Below are 20,106 nucleotides of genomic sequence, written 5' to 3'. Positions count from 1 at the left end.
CGCTCCCGCTCCCGCTGCCGCTGCCGTGCCGATCCCGCTCCCGATCCCGTTCCGGGTCGCCCGGGGCGGGCGCAGGCGCGGCGGAAGGCGGAAGGCGGAAGGCGGAAGCGGCGCGGCGCCATGGCGGCCAAGCGCAAGGCTGAGGCGCTGATCCCGGCCGAGGAGAGCGACCAGCTGCTGATCCGGCCCCTGTGAGCGCCCGGGGAGCCGCGGGGCGCGGGGGGGCCGGGGCAGCGCCGCTGGCAGCCGCTCCTTGCCCTGGGGAAGGTGCCGCCGCGGGCCCGGCGTGTTTCTGGCGGCGCCACAAGCGTTGTTCTTGGGACAGCGGGAAAGATGCTACCCCAGCCTTATTCGGCCCGATTTGTTACCTAGGTGCACTTTAACTATACGTGTCAATAGTCTGAGACTCGAGCGCTCAGTAAAAAACAAAAGAGGCCAAAATAATTTCCTCAGACAGGTGGTTTTTTATTTCTGCTGAGTTACGTAGGGCCTCATTTCCTTTGAGATAAGCACAGCTCTTCAGGTACTTTGGCCAGCTGAGCTTAAAAGGGCCGTGCAATTGTTATTTCTGCACGGCAAAACAATCCCAGTAAAGGCATCCAGCGGAGTTACATCTGTGCAGTGTGGGTTGTTTCAGTCCTCATGACTTTGATATCCTTTTGCAGAGGTGCTGGCCAAGAAGTAGGAAGGTCATGCATCATTCTGGAGTTTAAAGGAAGAAAAATCATGGTAATTATTGTGTGGATATATTTGTATGTCTCCCTAGTGTGGTACTTCAGATCACTGAAGTGATTGGAAATGTTGCAGGTTAAATTCAGCCTCTGCACTGAAGTCAGACACAGTGCTAGAAAAAGCACATTTTGTAGCATTCTGGAGCAGTATAGTGTGTATGATCTTAGGCATCACAGAGGCTGTGCTGTAAAATAAATCCATATCCCCATATAGAATGTATGTGCTACCAACCCAAATTATTTTGCTTGAAATCCAGTGCTAAAAGTAATGTTTCATGAAGAAAAAGCTTTTTTTGCATGATGCTGAAAGTTACCAGTCACTGATAACAGTACTGTAGACCAAGATGGAAGAGGGTTTTTTATACATTCTGTTAGAAGCTTTAACTTTCTTTCGTTTTTCAGCTTGATTGTGGAATCCATCCTGGGCTGGAAGGAATGGATGCTCTTCCTTACATCGATTTGATAGATCCAGCTGAGATTGATCTCCTCCTCATTAGTCAGTAAGTGGCACCTAAAAGCACAAATGACTTGAGGTCATGGTCTGAGCTGTGTTCACTTGTAGGTTATTAAGAGAGGCTGAAAATAGGTGTTATTTAGATGGTATGGAAAAATTCTATTTTCCATATTTTTTTTCAAAGAGTTTGAAAGATCTCCATTTAGAATTAAGAACTGGATATTGAGGATATTCATTCACTGTTGACATTACACGTCTTCTCTGAGCTCACTCTGATTTCTGGTTGTTATAACCTGTTTAACATCATTGTGATAGCTCCTGGAGTGAGTTTTCTACACTGCAGAATAGCATTGGTTGTGGTTTTTTGCTCAATTGGCTTTGAATTGAAAAGGTTCTTGGAGACTTCCTCAAGCTTTGAATGTGGTTTAAGTGTTGCTTAGTGGCTGAGTGATGAGGAGAGCTGTTTCTAAATTATGTAATCAGTAATAAGCAGCTCTCCATAAAATCCCGAGGTTTTGTGGTATGTGTTTGTTCTACCTTATTTCAAAGGTAGTTTCTTAAGATGGGTCGAACCAGAAGTGTGAACAAAGAATTTGATTTTCAGATACCATGTTTTATTCTGTAGTGTGCAACATGCAAAACTAGGATCATGTTTTTAGCTTTCTTGTATCTTTGATGTTTAGTGTCCCTGGTTTCCTGTTCTTCTTCTCCCTCTAAATTTAGATGGAAATTACAAAAAGAAGGTAATTTTAATACTATATATGTAAAACCTCGGCAATTAATGGAGAATTTCCTGTATTAGTTTTACCTTTTCTTGGTTATGTTTCTAGCCACTAATCTGCAGAACATAGATCGACACAGTTAACAACAAGGTTGAAAATTCTGTTTCTGGGTTTTCATGACACCCCATTAGTCCAGTGAAGTAGTGAATTATAGATATTATATATTAGTGTGGTGTAATATGAATGTATTAATTGGACTTGTGTGTCTATTTTAAGCTTCCATTTAGATCACTGTGGGGCTTTGCCATGGTTTTTACAGAAAACAAGTTTTAAGGGAAGGACATTTATGACTCATGCCACGAAAGCTATTTACAGATGGCTTCTTTCAGACTATGTTAAAGTCAGGTAAGCTAACCTGTGGAGTGTCTCTTCCTGAATTATTTCACCTAAACATCCAATGGAAAACTTAAGGTAAAGCTACCAAAAGTGGCTGGATGAACCTGGATGTTGTCATAAATAGCAACATAGCATACAATATATAAGTAATGAATCATCTTACTACCTCATGGATAGGTTGTAGTGAATTTTAAGCTCCTAAAGATACAATTCACTCTTCAGGACAAGAACAGATTAAATATTAAATGTACAAAGAGTGCTCTGTTACTTACACATTGGGGTTTTTTTCTTTCCTGTATGTTTGTTTTCTTGTGTTTCATGCCTTGACACATTATTTCCATGTGACTGCAATGGTCCTGGGCATCTCTCAACTCAGATGTTTTGAGCTTGGATCTAAAACCTGATAACAGTCCTGTTCTAACTTGTTTCTTCTGGGCTGGTAGGAAAACCATGGATCCATGTGGTTTTTGAGGATTGTTACAAGCTAAGTTGCAGATCTCTGTCCTGCACTAGGAATCTTACTGGTACTTTTTGAGAAATGCAGAGCAGATTCTTAACTGAAAAGACTATTCTAGCATAGCCTTTCAAAAGAAATATACTTTAACTCTCCTTAGATGAACTACATTAGAGTAGCTGTTGTTGATTTTTAACACAGGAGATGCAGTGTTACTGAATGGAAATCTGAGTGTCAGTGGGGAAAACCCAGGGAGTGTTTTTTCCACCTGTTCAGATGAGCAGATGTTTAACCATTTCACTTCTATCCAGTAACATCTCAGCAGATGACATGCTGTATACAGAAACAGACCTTGAGGAAAGCATGGACAAGATTGAGACCATCAACTTCCATGAAGTGAAGGAGGTGGCAGGAATCAAATTCTGGTGCTACCACGCAGGCCACGTTCTGGGAGCAGCCATGTTTATGATTGAAATAGCTGGTGTGAAGGTATTTTCTCTTTATTAAAAGTTAAAATCAAGCCTGAGTACTAGTGCAGTGCTGTTGTTTTCTCTTATGCCCCACCACTGTGGTTGGAGCTGTCCAATAGACTTGAACTCAGGTCAAGAAGAGGCCTTGGCTTAGGACATGTATTTTCTCATTGAATCAAACTGGCAAGTGACACAGATCAGGTAAGATATTTGGATTGTATGGGAGTCTGAGACCTGACTGAGATTTGGAACCACTAAACATGTTTCTCTTGCTGGTCTGATCAGAGGCAGGTGGTAGCTGAGGCAGTTGTGTGGAAGCTGCATTTCAGTAAAATCTGTGAACAGATATTTGTTTCTGTAATTCTCATTTATGTCCCTGCCTGTCTCAAATGCTTTGTCAATGTATGTGAGTTACATTTTTTTCATAACACTCCTATGCTGAAGTACCTAAAGAAATAAGGTTATTATTAATTTTAGGCATGGAGGGATTAAGTAAATCATATAATCACAGGCATAGCTGTGCCAAAACAATATACTTGAAACATATCTCATGAACTGGAGTTCAGCAGGATAATCACTCTCCAAGGAAAATTTCACACAGCCTTGAAGAGGGAAGAGAGAAGGTGGTTCTGAGGCTTGCTGCCCTTTGTTCATGATTTATAATGATTGAGTATTACAAGAGTTTTAACTTTAAAAAAATCCTAGAATAGAACTGAGTTTACAATGATCACAAAAAAAATTTAGATCTCTTAATGTTTCTTTTTTTTTTTCTTTTCCTGATTGAGGCATGAGAAAGATTTCCCTCTTACTATGCATGACTCAAATAGATCGGGTTTTAATGTCATTATTTTCATTAATTCCCTGTGATAGTAGGTTAGATGGCAGACCAGGTGTCTAATGTCACTGACTGTATGTTATTCATTATTCACATATGGAAATACTATTAAATAATGTCAGTTTTGAAGCTATCAATTTGGGTGCAGAGAGTAGCATTCCACACTGTAGAAAAGAATCCGTTAAAAATAAATAGCAATTAAAAATTACTTCTTGGTGTAATGGGGAACATGATTATTCCATTTGGAAAATCAATTAGATGATAGGCTTTCTTCAGTATCAGAAAATATTTAAAGAATTTTTAATAAATAATTTTCTTGAATTAGTCATTATATTTCCATTCTGGTATGTAAATGTAGTTTGATCTTCGATTTACTTCTGCTTAGGAGTTGGTGAATTTCATGTTTTGTGTATTTTTACTTCTTTGTGGTCAGTGCAGATATGCAGAAGGCTGAAAATGGCACCTTGATATCTGAAACGAAAAATAAGAGCTTAATAATTGTTTACTTGGTTTTGTTGGAATTATGGTGCTGCTTGAAAAACCTTTACTATTGAGGTTTAAATACTTGTATTGTAGTACGGTTGACCTAATATTGTAAGTGCTGCTGACATAAGAAGAGTCTTATTTAAAGTACAGCTGACCTTTTTATCAAAAATTCATTAAAACTGTCTCTGCACAGCTTTTTAAAGGCTGCTGACTGGTAGAACCTGTAACCAGAACACTTGCTTCTCTTTTTCTCCAACAGCTCTTATATACAGGTGATTTCTCAAGGCAGGAAGACAGACACCTGATGGCAGCTGAGATTCCCAATATTAAACCCGATATTCTTATAATTGTAAGTTTTGCAGAATCATTTTTTTCTGTTATGGATTAGGGGTATGACTTAATTAAAGCCAAAACAGAATGACAAATACAGTAGAGGTTTAGTGGTACTGATTTGTGTTAAATATCCAAAAGACTTGGGTGTTCAGAACTCTGACATTGCTTCCCATTGTATAGAAAAGTCTAATTATAATTTTATAATTCTTCTGATGAAGCTCCTTAAGGTTCTAAACAAACCTTTCTGAGATGGGACATTTATTAGATTTCAACTTGTGTTATACCAACCCAAATTTAACCAGACAGCTATTTTAGTAGATCCTAACCTGCTTCCCGATATGTTAAGAATTTGTCCTTGGTGGAGGTGACCTGTGTGCTATTCCATATTTTTGTTTCGTTTTCTGAGTGAAATTATTTTATTCTGAATCCATGTTTGGAAAACAGCAGGTCAAGGGAAACTTTATAAGTAACAGTTTCAGCTGGAAACAAACACTGGGAACTTGAACAATTATTTCATTTACTATGGCCCTTCTAGCTGTTCTCTGTAACTGATAGTCTAATTTTAAGTCACATCAAGGTCTTGTATTTAGTGTAATTTTTGTATTTTAAGTCTGGGGTTAAACCGTGGCACATGTACCACTGTGGGCCCTGTCACTGTGATCATCAAAACATTGGCAGCATTTCCAGTTAGGAAAATAAGTGTGTCAAATTTGAAACCTCTTAAAAGAAGCACTGAAATTAATTGCTCTAACTTCTTAGTGCTAACAGGATCTATCTGTCTAAATTGCTCAGAGGTATTTGGGAGAGGGGAAGTTTTTGTTACTTGCCTTGGCGGGGTGGTTTTGAGAACTTGGGGGTGGTTCTGACTTTCCTCTCTCTGACCTCTCTCCCTCCTCTCCCCAACATGTTAACACCAGAGTGTTGATCTGCATTTCTGTTGGGTTCAGGGAAGCTCAGGAATTGTGTGTCAGCCCTTTCGATGCCCTGTCTCTCCATTTGCAGGAATCCACGTATGGCACTCACATCCATGAGAAGAGGGAGGAGCGGGAGGCGAGGTTCTGCAACACCGTTCACGACATCGTGAACAGAGGGGGCCGAGGGCTCATCCCCGTGTTCGCCCTGGGTCGAGCTCAGGAGCTGCTCCTGATCTTAGGTATGGCCTCCCCAGCTCCTCTCAGTGGAAAGGCACATAAAGGGACTGAGAATGCTTTAGATACCGTAAATCCTTGAACAACCCCTCAGCCATTCACAGCCTGTGAATGTCCAGTAAACCAACCAGCAGCTCTGCCTTGTGAAGTAAGATGGGAGACCTAGAAAAGGAAGAGATGATGGTGTGGTAATATGTGCTTGGCTTTTGAATCAGGATTTCAGCAATTAGGGACAATAGAAAAATAACCAGTTAGAACAACAACTATTTTACTTAAACTGGCACGCTAAAAAAGTTGTATATTTTCTTCTGAAATTCTGTTTTTGTGCTTTAATTGACAAACCTGAATGCAAAACTCTTTTTAGGAAAAGCTTAGAAGACCATAGAAGACACTTCTAACACTTCTGAAGTAATAATAATAATGAAAAGTAAATTAGGCTTTTGAGCAAAAAGGAGTGAAAATTACCCATGAGCATAACAAGCTACTTCACATAAAATATATAGATAGTTGTTACGAAGTACTTCAGAAAAAAAAACAGCTTTTAAGTAAGTTATTCCCAATCCTCTTTGCTTCCTTTCAGCACATTAGTTTGTACTGTTACATGATTTTTTCACTAGTCTTTCTGCTCATTCAGCTGTCAGGATCAAAATATAATTATCTCTACCTTAAAATGCATATATTTAGGGTGTTGAATATTAAGTGTTTCCTAAACTACTTGAAATTTTTCTCATTTTCCATTTCAGTTCAGCTCAGTATTGCAAACTAGTTTGTTTTCAAAATGTCTTACTAGTCTATTCAGATGTTAACAAGAAATTCAGATCTAGGTATGGAGTAGTATTTGATGTTGTAGAATTATTTACCACTTCTCATTGATTGAGAGGGGTCCTTTAATTTTTAGAGAACATAAAAACTGAACATTTTCAACCTTGTGTAGCCATTAGGTTGTAATTTGCTTGCCTCTCTTTGCTGTGTGTAGATTTTGAAGTGAGTTTCTAAAGATAAGCTTGGAAATATATCTAGGAAAGCTAGACATGCAATTGGATGCCTAATTAGGTAGAAAATACAATTGCATATCACATGCTTACACAGTTGAGCCTTCAGGCTTTTGTGTTTATTTCTCTTCTTTTTGTAACTGTATGACAAAAAATAAAATACTGTGTTATGGTGTAGAAAATCATGATGATGAATTCAGTTTGTGGCTGGTTATCTTTTACTGGGTGTTTCTACCTTACACCTGAACTTATTAAGGTAGCCATGGCAGTGATCCTCTCTGAAATGTTGTGAGAAGCTTTGCCTGCAAATCAGAAATGTTAGGTAAAAAGCACATTGTAATGTCATTGTAAATGCACAAATACAGCCAAAAGAGTGTACCTCTGTTTTTGGACTATGGTGCATCAATTGTGCAGCATAAATATCTTTCAGACTAGCAGAACTGTATCCAAATGAGAAAATGGATAAGTTATATTTGTACAGCTGCATTCAGATCTCTTCTTTGTGTTTAGGAAAGGTCATCGCTTCTGTCATCAATGATAAAATAAGTTGTGGTTAATGGAAACTCTTTCCTTGGTTTTGTTCCTTTTGGCTTGCAAAATATAACTGTGCTATACAGAAAGCCAGGCCTGATAATTCAGTGATTCCTTCTCACCTTGAACTCCGTGGATTTGTTTTACAGGATGTTCATATAGTAAATTCTCACAAACAAATCTGTGTAGATGTCCCTGGCTCTTAGATGTATAATTAATATTTGACAGGGACATTTTAGCTTTATTTAGAGGTGTAATAATGTAGACTTATTGCAGTGTAGTATCAGGTATACTTTTATACCTTGTAGCTGAAGGTGGGGATTGCTTGAAATCTGACCTGCCAAAAGGATCTGAAGTTCATCTTTGTCATGTTTGTTTGCTTGTTTGTTGGTACTGGTTGTAGACAGTTCTAGCTGGTGACTGTTTCAGAAAAGCAGATGAAAGCAAAGAGGCTATGATGGTGATTTTCTGTGCTAAAAATCCAGATAAATCTGATTTACAAGAATTACTAATGTTTCTGAGAAGCACACACTTAATAAATAATCCTGCGGATGGAATTTTGTATTTTATTGTTTGGTGGCTGGGTTTTTGGTTTTTTTATTTATTTATTCTTTTTTATTTTTTTGTTTATTTTGCGTTTTTAGATGAATACTGGCAGAATCATCCTGAACTCCATGATATCCCCATATATTATGCCTCCTCCTTGGCAAAGAAATGTATGGCAGTTTATCAGACATATGTCAATGCCATGAACGACAAAATCCGCAAGCAAATTAACATCAACAATCCTTTTGTTTTCAAGCACATTAGTAATCTGAAGGTAAGCTCGAGTTTCTTACAAAAAGGTGAATTTGACAGAAGAGTTCATGTTGGCTGAACAGTTTGCATATTTAGTATCCTGATATCACAGAATATTTTGAGTTGGAAGGGACCCATAAGGATCATGTAGTCCAACTCTGAAGTGAATGGCCCCTCCAAGGATTGAACCCACAACCTTGGTGTGTTTTTGGCACCACACTCTAATCAGCTGAGCCGATCAATGTCCTTAATACCCTAATAGATTGATTAGGTCCAGGTCTGTATCTTAGTTATCTGCTGTCCCAGTGCTTAGAGGGCTGTTTGAGGGAAGCTTGTTCCCCAGCACTTTTTCTGCTATAGATCCCTGTGCTTGCAGCTTACTCCTTGTGCGTATCAGTAAAAGGATTTTTCCTGCCAAGGGCACCTTTTGTGAGCATGGGGTATAATCTGTGAACATAGGGCCCTTCTTGTATGTTGTTCAAGGGTGCAGCTGGGCTGCCCTTCATTTAACTGATAATCTCACTGTGTCATTCTAGAGCATGGATCACTTCGATGACATTGGCCCCAGTGTTGTGATGGCTTCTCCAGGTATGATGCAGAGTGGCTTATCCAGGGAGTTGTTTGAGAGCTGGTGCACAGATAAGAGAAATGGAGTCATTATTGCAGGGTACTGCGTTGAAGGAACTCTTGCTAAGGTGAGTTGCTAATGCACCACAACCTCTTAATAACAGGTAGTGTTCGTTTTAGGTTTTAAAAGAATTGGTCAATAGCAAGTGCCTTTTTGATGTACTGAGATTGTTGTTGGTATGTATGAATATGTAGTCAAAACTGATGGCTTTTGGTTAATATTAATGAAAAGTGCAGAAAATTTGCCTGTGGTCCTTTCCAGTGATATTGTATAGAATAATCTTTTCTGGGGGCAGTTACCTTGTCATGGGGAAGAATGCTTGGTACTTCAGACCTCTCCTGTGCTTAAATTTTCAAGACAGTAGCCCTAATCCTAGTTTTAGAGAAGCTGATATTAAGTCTAACATTACTTAGATGTCAGAGACCAGACTGCCTTGTGCACCTTGTGCCACCAACCATCTGTAGGAAATGAAATCCTTCCAAATTCCAGCAGCTAATTTTGCCTTTAGAGACAGAAATCACACACTTGTTACTGGTGTGATACGAGCTAGAGAGATTTATCTGGGAGAAGGATGAGCCCTCAGATGTGCTGAGGATGCACAAGATGAAATGGTGTGTGTTGTGTCTGCATTTTTCATGTCTGAGTCTGTGTTCTGGGAAATTTGAGAGATTTTTTTTCACTGCTTCACATTTAATAGTGCTGTCACTATTATTTCATTGATTTTTGAAATGTAAAGCATTAGTTATACAGTGCCTATAGGACACTTTACTTTTTTTAATTAAGGTGCTTTTTATTTTCTAGCACATCATGTCTGAACCTGAAGAGATCACGACTATGTCAGGGCAAAAACTCCCACTGAAGATGTCTGTGGATTACATTTCTTTCTCTGCTCACACAGATTATCAACAAACTAGTGAATTTATCCGGGCCCTGAAACCTCCACATGTGGTCAGTATCCATGCTGCCCATTTCTCCAGAGTGGGATTCATCAAACCAGCTCACAGCCTTGAGTCAAGGCAGGGATTGGTGTATAGCAGTAGCCAGCATCCCTGTGCTTTGAATAATTGAAGGTGGAGATTTTAATCATTTTTTGTCAAGTTATCTTAGCAATGTAAAAATGAACTTGTTCTTGAGTGTCTGCCTGTGGGATCCCTGGGGATGATTTTCCAGACAACGGTGTAGACCATAATCTGCTTCAGCAGTGATTTGAGCTAGTAAGATGCAGTGTGGGATAATGTGAAGTTGGGGATGCTGGTATTGGAATAATTCACTGGAATTGACCTTGAAATAGGTAAGAAAACATGTATTGAAGGTATGTTCAGACAGCAAAAGACAAAGGCAGCACTTGGAGGGAAAAGCATGAACAAATAATGGGGAGAAGTTGGTATGAAGAACCAGAATGTGAAAATGGGGACTATGATCTGAAACTGGTGGTGAAACAGTGTGCAAGCACAGATTAGAAAGAAAAAAATTGTCACAGAAGAGAAGAGAATTACCTTGGCAAAGAAAATTGTGAACTGTGAAGCATTCTCTCTGAATTGCTTGTTTATATCTACACAGAGACACAAAAACATAAAGCTAACTGACTTCTGTTGAACTTAAATTAATAGCATGGATTTTTCAACTAATACTCAGGATTGTGAAATCCTACCCTTTGAATAATGCAGAGAATTCACAGAAACAGAACTGTAATTGAGCTCATGTTTCCTACACTGTCACCTCATGGAGTTCCATTTTTATAAAGATGAGATAGAATATGGCAGTTTTCTTGGATAATTTGCATACTAAACATGTCTGGTTGGACAAATAATTTCTGCTAAAAAGAAAACTGTCTTCTTTAATAGATTTTAGTTCATGGTGAGCAGAATGAAATGGCCAGGTTGAAAGCAGCATTGATACGGGAGTATGAGGATAATGATGAAGTTCATATAGAAGTTCATAATCCGAGGAATACTGAAGCTGTGACATTAAACTTCAGAGGAGAAAAACTTGCCAAGGTATGAAATCAATGTTTTCTTATATGTAGAACAGTATTTTCTTCTGGTGTTAAAACTACGTGTTATCTTCCTAACCTCTGTTTTTAATTGATTTCAAATTACATGTTTTCCAGGGTCTCAGAGTATATGAATGTTTTGTGTTTAGTTGTATTTGGGGTTTGGTTCAGGGGTTTCTATTTTAAGGATTTTTTTTGTTGTTGTTTTGGGTTTTTCTTTGGTTCTTCACTCTTACAAATTTTTCTTGTCTTATGTCTCAGAAAGTTTATAGGTTAGTCTGACCTTCTTTTTTTTTCAGAGTTAATTTTGCACTGATTTTTCTTAGAGAACCATATTTCATCTCCATAATTACTTGAAGCTGTGAGTGCTTCAGATTGCCTTGTTGCAGTATATATGCTTTTTCTCTGCAGGTGATGGGATCTTTAGCAGATAAGAAACCAGAGCAAGGACAGAGAATTTCTGGAATCTTAGTTAAAAGAAATTTTAACTATCATATCCTTTCTCCATGTGACCTCTCCAGTAAGTACAGTGATGTGATCAGTGGGTAATTTAATTATTGTGTCATTAAAACACTTATAATTCTGGGGGGTTTCCTGCAGTTTTGTGTTTCATAAGTAATTAGTGAACATGTTTGCCATAAATTCTGAACTATTGAAGTGAGAAAAAAGGCATTTAACTCATTGTTCACTCAAATTTAAAATCTTCTTTCTCTAACAGAAAACAAGCAAAATTCCATTTCCCTTCTGGTTACTTGAAACCTTTTCCTCTGCAAGAATATGCATAAAACATTCAATGGCAACCAAAAAACGCCTCAATCAATAGTCTGACCATTTTCTAAAATGTCATTAGTTTTTAGTGTAAAAAGCTGCAGAACACAGAAAATGTATGTGTAGTTCTCCTATGGTTTTTGTAACTCAGGGAATTGATCTATTTTCAGAATAGAAGAGGAATTAAATCTAAGGTCAGAAGAACTTGGGGAAAGCAGTTCTGCTGCCCTACTTCATTGTTTGTCTCTAATAGGCAGGATAATAAAACAACCTGGTTTCCTAACCACAAATACCTTATTTATCTTATAATAGGTGCTCCACCTTCCTTTTTATAAATTGCTCTTTTCAGCCTTCTTGTCTTAAATGTATCAATGCCATTATTTATCTATAATGGCAATTCTTAAGGAATTTATTAGAAAGTAAATTCAGAGGGATAATTTTTAACATGTACTTTTTTCCATGGTTTCAGATTACACAGACTTGGCCATGAGCACAGTGACACAGACACAAGCCATCCCCTACACGGGCCCTTTCAATCTGCTTTGTTACCAGCTGCAGAAACTCACAGGTGTGTACCTGGGAGGACAGGGTCATGGTTTATACTGGCCAGCTGTCAAAGCAACTTCTAGTCTTCAGAGGTCTTCTGAGTGAAGATTTCGTCGTATTTTACAGCTTTCATCAGGCTATTCAGCTTCTGCCAGATCCAGTTCATGAGTGTGACACAGCTTTGGGGGGGGGATTCTACTGTATTCATATTGCAAAGTGATGAGCATATAGCAATACAGAGCATAGGCTGATTTCTGTCTCTGTCAGCCCTCAAAATGAGCGCTCTGGCCACTCTGATGGAAACTTAAATAATTGGTCTTGTATCTCTAGCCCCAGATGGAATGGCTAATGCCATCCTGTTAATCAAACCAAGAGCTCTGTCCTCCTTTGTGGCAGACAGACTCTTCTGTGCCTCCCACAGAGGCACAAATTGCCTTTTACTGGATGAGAAGCCCTTTAAACCTGACACAGGGATGATCACCTGTGCCTCTCTCTGGCTTTCTCAAGTGTTAGGGGCAGCTCCTATCCTAGGTACACACACCTTGCAGATTCCTTTCCCAGATTTAAAGCCCAGAATTTTTTTAGTTCTCTAGTATCAGATATCAGAATCTAATTCTTCTTATTAGTGAAGAGAACACCTATATTCAGCTGAGGTTCAGGTCTCATAACCTGAGTGCTGCCAGACAAACAAGTGCTTTTTGTTTAAGCTCTATGCTTTTATGTGAGCAATGGGTTATCCTTTAAGGGAGTAAGAGCTGGTTACTTCTGCAAATGGAGCAGAATTAACTAAATTTTTCACGTGTTTTCTTTTTTGTTGGTGTACTCACTCAGTGTACTAAGCTAGTCAAATATGAGAATTCAAACCAAATAAAATGGCCAATATTAACTAATAAAAAAAAAACTTCAAACAATCCAGAACAAAGAAAATAATATTGTCATGTAAGGGAAGAGAGTATGGAATTCCATATTGTGAGCTGCTTTGAGCAGTTGTGATAACAGACAACCCCTCTATTTTACGCAAATGAAGTTAGTTTTGTTTCCAGTATAATTTCATTATTGCTAACCATTTGTTGTCACTTCTTAGGTGATGTAGAAGAAATAGAAATCCAACAAAAGCCAGCTCTGAAGGTTTTCAAAAATATTACTGTGATCCAGGAACCAGGCATGGTAGTCCTTGAGGTGGGCATTGGTGAGGGAGAAAGAAGTACTTTGTTCTCCACTAATACCATAGAGATGTCATGCAGAATTCAATGTTTTAAGGAGCTTTCTGTTGTATAACAAGTAGAGCAAAGGCTAGAACAAAGTTCTTCTGAAGCTGTGGTCCTGTGTGGATGTGTGTTACTTTATTTATCTGGTGCCAGCTGGGGTTTTGTTTGCTCTGTCTCATGAGCAGATTTGGTGCCCTTTTTTCATCTGGCAGATAATAATTGGAAATAACATCAAATGGTACTGATTCCTCCCCCAAATAGTTGTGGTAATTATTATTTTGTAAATGTGCTCACAAACTTTGAAAAGCTTGACTTTTTCATGGGAAGTTACTGGAGTACTCCCAGTTAAAAGTAGTTAATAATTTGGTGTGAAAGGTATGACAGTCATTTGAAGCTGGAATTCAGAGAAAAGAGAAAGGAGAATGCAATTAATGTTATATTGTTTTCATGCTGCCTTATTCACTCAGTCCAAATCACGAATTTATTTTTTTTGTCTTCTAGTGGGTGGCAAATCCTGCTAATGACATGTATGCAGACACTGTGACAACAGTGATACTGGAAGTTCAGTCAAATCCAAAAATTCAGAAAGGTATAAGTTTATTGTATGTTTATTTAACTTAGGTATTTCTTTGTATTTTTACATCGAGCTTAAAAGGAAATAATGCCTTCCAATAGATTGCAATCCCTTTATTGTATTTCCTTGCCTTGTGGAACTTACTAGGGAGTAAAATTTGCTATTTAAAAACAGAATAATTACAGGTTGATCTTCATTGTTTGTGACACATTCATTTGTTGAAACTTCTCTTACATGGCAGCCAATAACTGACTGTGGAAAACATGGCCTTTATTTAAATTAAGTTTTAAATCTTACACAAAAAAAATCTAAAGTTAAGTTTTGGATGGTCTAACCCAGGCCATTTTATGATTCTATATGGGCAAATTGGTGTTTACTTTCACTTTACCCCTCTTGTCTTTTTATTACATATTTTAACAATTTTGTATAATAGAAGTCAGTGTTCCTTAGGTGTTTAGTCCCATACCTGACTCAACACATTTGTTACAAATGAGTTTCTAAATTCCCATAACAGTTCTTACTTTGCTTAGGGGGGTGAAGATTTTCCAGTCACCTTGACCCAAACAAATTCAGAGTGTAATTTTCTGATCTTGGTTGTGATCATTTTCAGTATATATAAGCCGTTCTGGCTATGTCCTCATGTTCTGCTCTATGAAATGAACCAAAAATAGAAATTTTATTTTTGAATTATCTTTTTTTTTCTTTCTTTAGGCAGATGGAAAAAACCCTTTTCTATTTTGCCAAATATTTTTTTATTTCTTACTGTAATATCTGCTTTAGCCTGATTTTTCGTCATCCACACTTTCTCTGTATGATTTTTTAGTAACAGTATCTAGATTCTCCATCCTCCACTATCCTGAAATTAATTCTCTGTATTTTTATATGCCTTTCAGCATTATCTCCCATGTTGTTTTATGGTGCTGATTTTGTCAGTTAATCTCAGGTGTGACTTCTTTCAGTTGTGTTTGTTTTTGTTTTTTTTTTTTTCTTATTTGGAGTAAAAGCATTCAAAAGAGTTCTTGCAGTTGTGTTTTAGGATATCTTCACAGGATCAAAAGAGATTCAAATTAAATATCTTAAATTACTGTTGCTTAGCTGACCATGGGCCTGTGTTTACATCAGTGGACTAAACTGCCTGTGTTTACCTCAGGCACATGGTCAGGTTTATTCCTAGGATGAAATTATATCTTGCTTAGTATGTTCAGTTACTGCATCTTATCTAAGGAATGGTTGATTTTAATATATTTATTCAGGTTTTTTTTTTCTTATTACTAAGATTTAAGGTCAGTCGCTTGCAGTTTTTCAAAGAATTTCTCAGAAACTAAATGCTAAACCACCACAATATTCTATTTAGTTTTTGGATTGTTTTTCAGGAAAGCCAGTTTGTGATTAGCATTGATCAATTAGCTATTCTTCCTTTCCAGTAAATGTTTGTGAAAGTAATTTTTTTTTCTTTTCAGCTGCAGTAAGTAAGATTTCCAAAAAAATAGATATGGATGTATATAGGAAGAGAATGGAAATCATGCTTCAGTAAGTTGGTATATATTTCTCTAAAGGAAAATGAGCAATGTTAATCATGTAAATAGAATAGTCTTAGTATAAAAGGGTTTAAATGTAGTTATGTAAAAATACTTCATGCAAATTTACTTCAGTCTAATTTCTGGGAAGGCCAGGAATTAAGTAAAAAAAGAGGTACAGTAAAAAGTTCTCAGCTCCACTAAAATTTTGAATTCAGTTATATCTTCCAGAAGCAGATTTTTAAGTTGTTTTGAAAAATTATACTACAAATGGTTAATAAAAACAAGTTTGTATCACATCTCTTTTAAAACTTAGTCTGATGTGTATCCTGTTATTTATGTAGAAATCTTGCCTCTTTTGAAAGGAAATTAATCCTTCTCTTTATTTATGGTATTATTTTGGTATTACACTTACTGTTATTTGATACCCACTGTCATAATTTAATTCCATAATTTTAATTACATTGGACCGAGTTGTTGCTGAAAGGTGATACTCACCTGACAAAGTGATCCCAGGGTTAATAGAAAAACCTCTTTGCTGTTTGGCCACACCTTACACTCACAGCTCTTTGCTTTAGGGATATGTTTGGAGAGGACTGTGTGAGCTCCAAAGATGATTCTGTGCTGTGCATCACAGTGGATGGAAAAACTGCCAACATTTCCCTGGACACTCGGGTAGGTAAAGCAAAGCCCCTCGGTGTGGGCTGTGTTCAGCAGCCTCCTGTGCTGCACACAGGACTGCCCACACTGTCGTGGACTCACTTGCTAAGGAAATGTACTTGGTGTCAAAACAGAGAGCATTCTTAATTAAAAAATGCTAGCAATGTTTATGCAACAAATGCAGTACATTTGGGGAGAACCTCAGTATTTTTCATCAGCTTAGCTGTATTAAAAAAAAAAAGAATAAAGAAAGATTGTAGACGAGAAAGTGAGTTAACCCACATTTTTTTAATGCTTTTAAGCATGGCTCTGGTCTGAGTAATTGAACAGTTACAGGGTAGCAGTGTTGTTAATAATTTTTTTGTCATCTTGATACTTTTGGAGTTAAACTGAAAGCCTGAAATTCTCACAAAAATAAATACTTTATTAATTTGCTACCTTGGTCCTTGAACTGGATGTCATGCATGTTGGAAGGGTGCTTTAAGAAGCCATCACATCTAGTTATGTGAATAATTTTAAACTGTAAAGAATGGTTAAAGTCATGTCCTTCATGTCCTTAAGCATTTTAATGTATTGACTTTCTGTCATTACTGAAAACATACTAAACATAGCTTGTGTATTGCCTCTATTCATAGTAATAATACAATGTAAAGTATTCTAAGGAGTAGTTCTCACATGCTCTACTTAAGGAGTCACAACCAATGTTTTAAGTGTTCTACAAACCCAGAAAAAAAGGTTGGCCGCTGCCAAAAAATTACCTATGGAAACAAAACAAGTGAATGTTGATTACCTTAAGAGAATAGTGAGTTACAGTGGTTAACACACAACCTGTGCCATCTCTTTTCAATTCTTTAATAAACATTGCCACATTTGAGTTTGTAGATGGTAGAGAAAAATACAGGACTGGTGAAAGAACTCTTGAAATAAATTAAAACATGACTTGACTGCAAAGGAATGCATAGTGCTTAATCGAGAAGTTTGATTTCGTTTTTGTAATGGGCTATTATTGTTAAAAGATTTGTGTACTGACAGAAACCCCAATGGCAGGTCAGTTACAACAGGGTGCATCTGTGCAGTACTTAGTGTGCAGTCTGTTGGCAATGGCAAGCTTGTGCCATTGTGAACCAGATTTTACAAGGCTGATCTTCTGTCCTTCTTTACATGCTATGTGTCTTATAAAACTTTATTGCCTTTAAAATAAAAAGCTGTTGAGTGTAGATCTGATTGGTGGGATGTGGAATTCTGTTTTCCATGTTAACTCAGTGCTCTCACAGTTAACATGATTTTAACATTGCTAGGTAACATGAAATGCATGTTTGCTGTTTAAATGCTATTTTTCCTCACTCAAACCTTATGGTTGGAAAGAGTTACTTGATCAGAAGCGTAAGAAGTTAATACTGAATTAAAGGAGGTTTAGTCTTAGAGTCTAGAAAGGCCACAGGACCAAGAACAGTGTTAATATTCAAATGCTGCCCTTTATTTCTGAGGTAGAGCAGTCAGGAATGTAAATAGAGTTTCATGTTTGAGGTGGGCATCTTTCTCTGGGAAAATTAGTTTTACTAAAAAATTAATTTATTTGGATTATTTTTGTGTAAATGTCATCATGTGTGTGGGAACATCAGTGTGGTGCCTGTCCCTCTATGACTGCATGTGTTTTGCAGTGTTAACCGAATACAATGTGAGTGAATTCACAGATAAAATGAAATCTCCAGGAATGAATCTTGTGTGATTTTGATTTTGAATTAAACGTAATCCACAAAATTTAATGTATTTCACATAGCAATTTTGAGCATAAAACTCGGAATTAAGCTTCTTGTTCCTCAGCAGGACTTGTTTTATGTCTTCTCTGAACTCCTCTACATGCTAGCAGACTGCTGAAAAATATACAGTGCTGCTCTTGATAATTTCCATGGCTACTTTTTCCTTTCTCCTTATGAGCATTCTTTGTGTGCTGAAAGGGAGCACCAAGTGCCAGTTGTTGTAACATCCTTCTCTTTCTGTCCCTAGACAGTTGACTGTGAGCCAGGAAGCGAAGATGATGAATCCCTGCGTGAAATGGTGGAACTGGCAGCACAGAGGCTTTATGATGCCCTCAGCCCTGTATACTGACCTCTGTAGATAACCTAGGATGCCTAAAAAAAAAAATTCTTTTAAATTTTCGATTTATTTGGACTATTTTTAATGAGTAATTTTTTTTCCTGAGTAGGTCAAAGGTTTCAGTTCTGTGAATGTGAAACTGCTGAGCTATTTCACATAATGGATCAGCAACCTCATAACAACTATATTTGTGCATATAGATGCAATTAAATCAGGCAAAGTGTGCATATGTTCTCTTGTGCACATACACGAAATAATTCTTAACCTGATACAGAATTACAAAGATTAAGTGGAGTTTTGTATTTTTGAATATTAAAACCATTTGGAGGATAATTTAGATGTACTGGGTTTGCATCTATAATTTTGTTCCTGTTGCGGAAGTGATCGGCTGCATGCTTGTGTCTACTGGAAGTCAGAGGGGTCTTGAACAAAATTAAAAATGGAATCCACGTCTGCATGGTGGGGTTAGTTGGAGCTTTAAAACTCTGCATGCTGGCATTGCCATTAACTGGGCTAGAGGTACATCACCAAGCGCAAGGGAAATGGGGCCTTATGACCTCTGACAGCCTCATCTGCCCCAAGCGGGCTGATCCCTGCGGCCTGGGAAAAGGGACACGAGCATCAGAAACTGCGTGACTCAGAGCAGAATTCCAAACACACTGTGATTGAGGCTCTGAGGTAGCTGCAGTTGCTGCCAAACACTGTCATGCTGAAAAATGTCCACAGAACCTGAGTTTTCTACAAAAGAACTGTCTTGTACACGCTTTTCTTTCCTCCTTTTGTCAGCTGATTAAAATCATAGGAGTAGTAGTACTAGCAGAATTAATGTATGAGCAGTATTAGCAAAATTAGCGACACTTTCCTCCCCAAATTGCGTCGTTAGCAAGGTAAACAGTATGAAGTCTTTTAACTGAGGTAATTTGATTTTCCTAAGAAGGAAGTCTCGCTTTGAAACAGATAAAAACCATAAAATTGCGCGCGTTCTTTTTAAAGTGCATCCAGCCAGGACAAGGGGTGTGTGAGGGGATGGGTCCGCGGCTGCCCCGGGCGCGCCCTCCCCTCGCCACTGAGCCTTTCAAGAGGCGATGGAGGATTGAGCGGGGCTGGACACCCGAGCCCGGTGTGGAGCCGGGCCTTCCCACCGAGCCCTCCTGTGGAGGTGGGCGGAGCCCCGGCTGCTCGGCCCTGGAGGGAGCCAAGCTGAGGAGTCAAGGAAGAATTTCGCAACTTCAGCCAGAGTACCTAAGACAAAGACAAACCTCCTAGCCACGGCGACCTGGCTGGAGACCCACAAGCCCCCTCGGGATTTTATGTAGATCTGTTACAATTGATTGGTTCTGTACCCTTTTCCTCCCACCCTGGTGTCCCATAAAAACCCCTGAGTTTCCTCTGGTCGGGAGAGGTTCCTCGTCCCTGAATCTCTTTCGCTGGTACCCTCTCAATAAAGTACCACCTGCGGAAATTCCATACGAGACCTCTCTCTCTCACCACGGCCAGCTAAAAGAGGGGCTAACTCACAAGGGCATGAGCTAAGAGCACTGAGCTGAAATCACTGAAAGCTGAAATCACTGAGCTGAAAAATCACTGCTCTGCCCGATGCTGAGAAGCCCCTCTGTCCAGCTGAGGAGCGCCCTGACCCCCCAAGGAGCTGTTTCTAGCGAGACATCCTTTGGGGTGGCTGTGGCTCTCTGGGTCCCAAGCGGCAGACCCCATCCACCAGCTGGCATACCCTCCCACCGAGCCTTCCCACCGTGTCCTCCCACCG

The 20,106-nt window shown here is 38.5% G+C and overlaps 1 protein-coding gene across 3 annotated transcripts; it reads left to right on the top strand.

Annotated features, from left to right (window-relative positions):
- Positions 1 to 85: 85 nt before the first annotated feature.
- On the top strand, positions 86 to 18,674 carry CPSF3 (cleavage and polyadenylation specific factor 3). 3 transcript variants are annotated; one of them, XM_066314820.1, is made up of 18 exons: positions 86 to 191; positions 666 to 729; positions 1,134 to 1,231; positions 2,184 to 2,312; positions 3,069 to 3,246; positions 4,808 to 4,897; positions 5,884 to 6,034; positions 8,197 to 8,372; positions 8,887 to 9,045; positions 9,780 to 9,926; positions 10,823 to 10,975; positions 11,383 to 11,491; positions 12,209 to 12,307; positions 13,370 to 13,464; positions 13,995 to 14,082; positions 15,528 to 15,597; positions 16,163 to 16,259; positions 18,252 to 18,674. In XM_066314820.1, exons 1-18 carry the CDS (start codon positions 121 to 123, stop codon positions 18,351 to 18,353), a joined length of 2,076 nt encoding a protein of 691 aa, XP_066170917.1. In that variant the 5' UTR covers positions 86 to 120; the 3' UTR covers positions 18,354 to 18,674. The 3 variants fall into 3 exon arrangements, with proteins under 3 accessions (XP_066170917.1, XP_066170919.1, XP_066170918.1); XM_066314821.1 differs by lacking the exon at positions 86 to 191 and adding an exon at positions 399 to 523; XM_066314822.1 differs by lacking the exons at positions 13,370 to 13,464; positions 13,995 to 14,082.
- The last annotated feature ends 1,432 nt before the right edge of the window (positions 18,675 to 20,106 follow it).

Source organism: Sylvia atricapilla, chromosome 3 (assembly GCF_009819655.1).
Source record: "Sylvia atricapilla isolate bSylAtr1 chromosome 3, bSylAtr1.pri, whole genome shotgun sequence".
NCBI classification, from domain to species: Eukaryota; Metazoa; Chordata; class Aves; order Passeriformes; family Sylviidae; genus Sylvia; species Sylvia atricapilla.
Note: the sequence above shows the minus strand (reverse complement) of the source record. Positions and strands in the feature narration are given on the sequence as shown.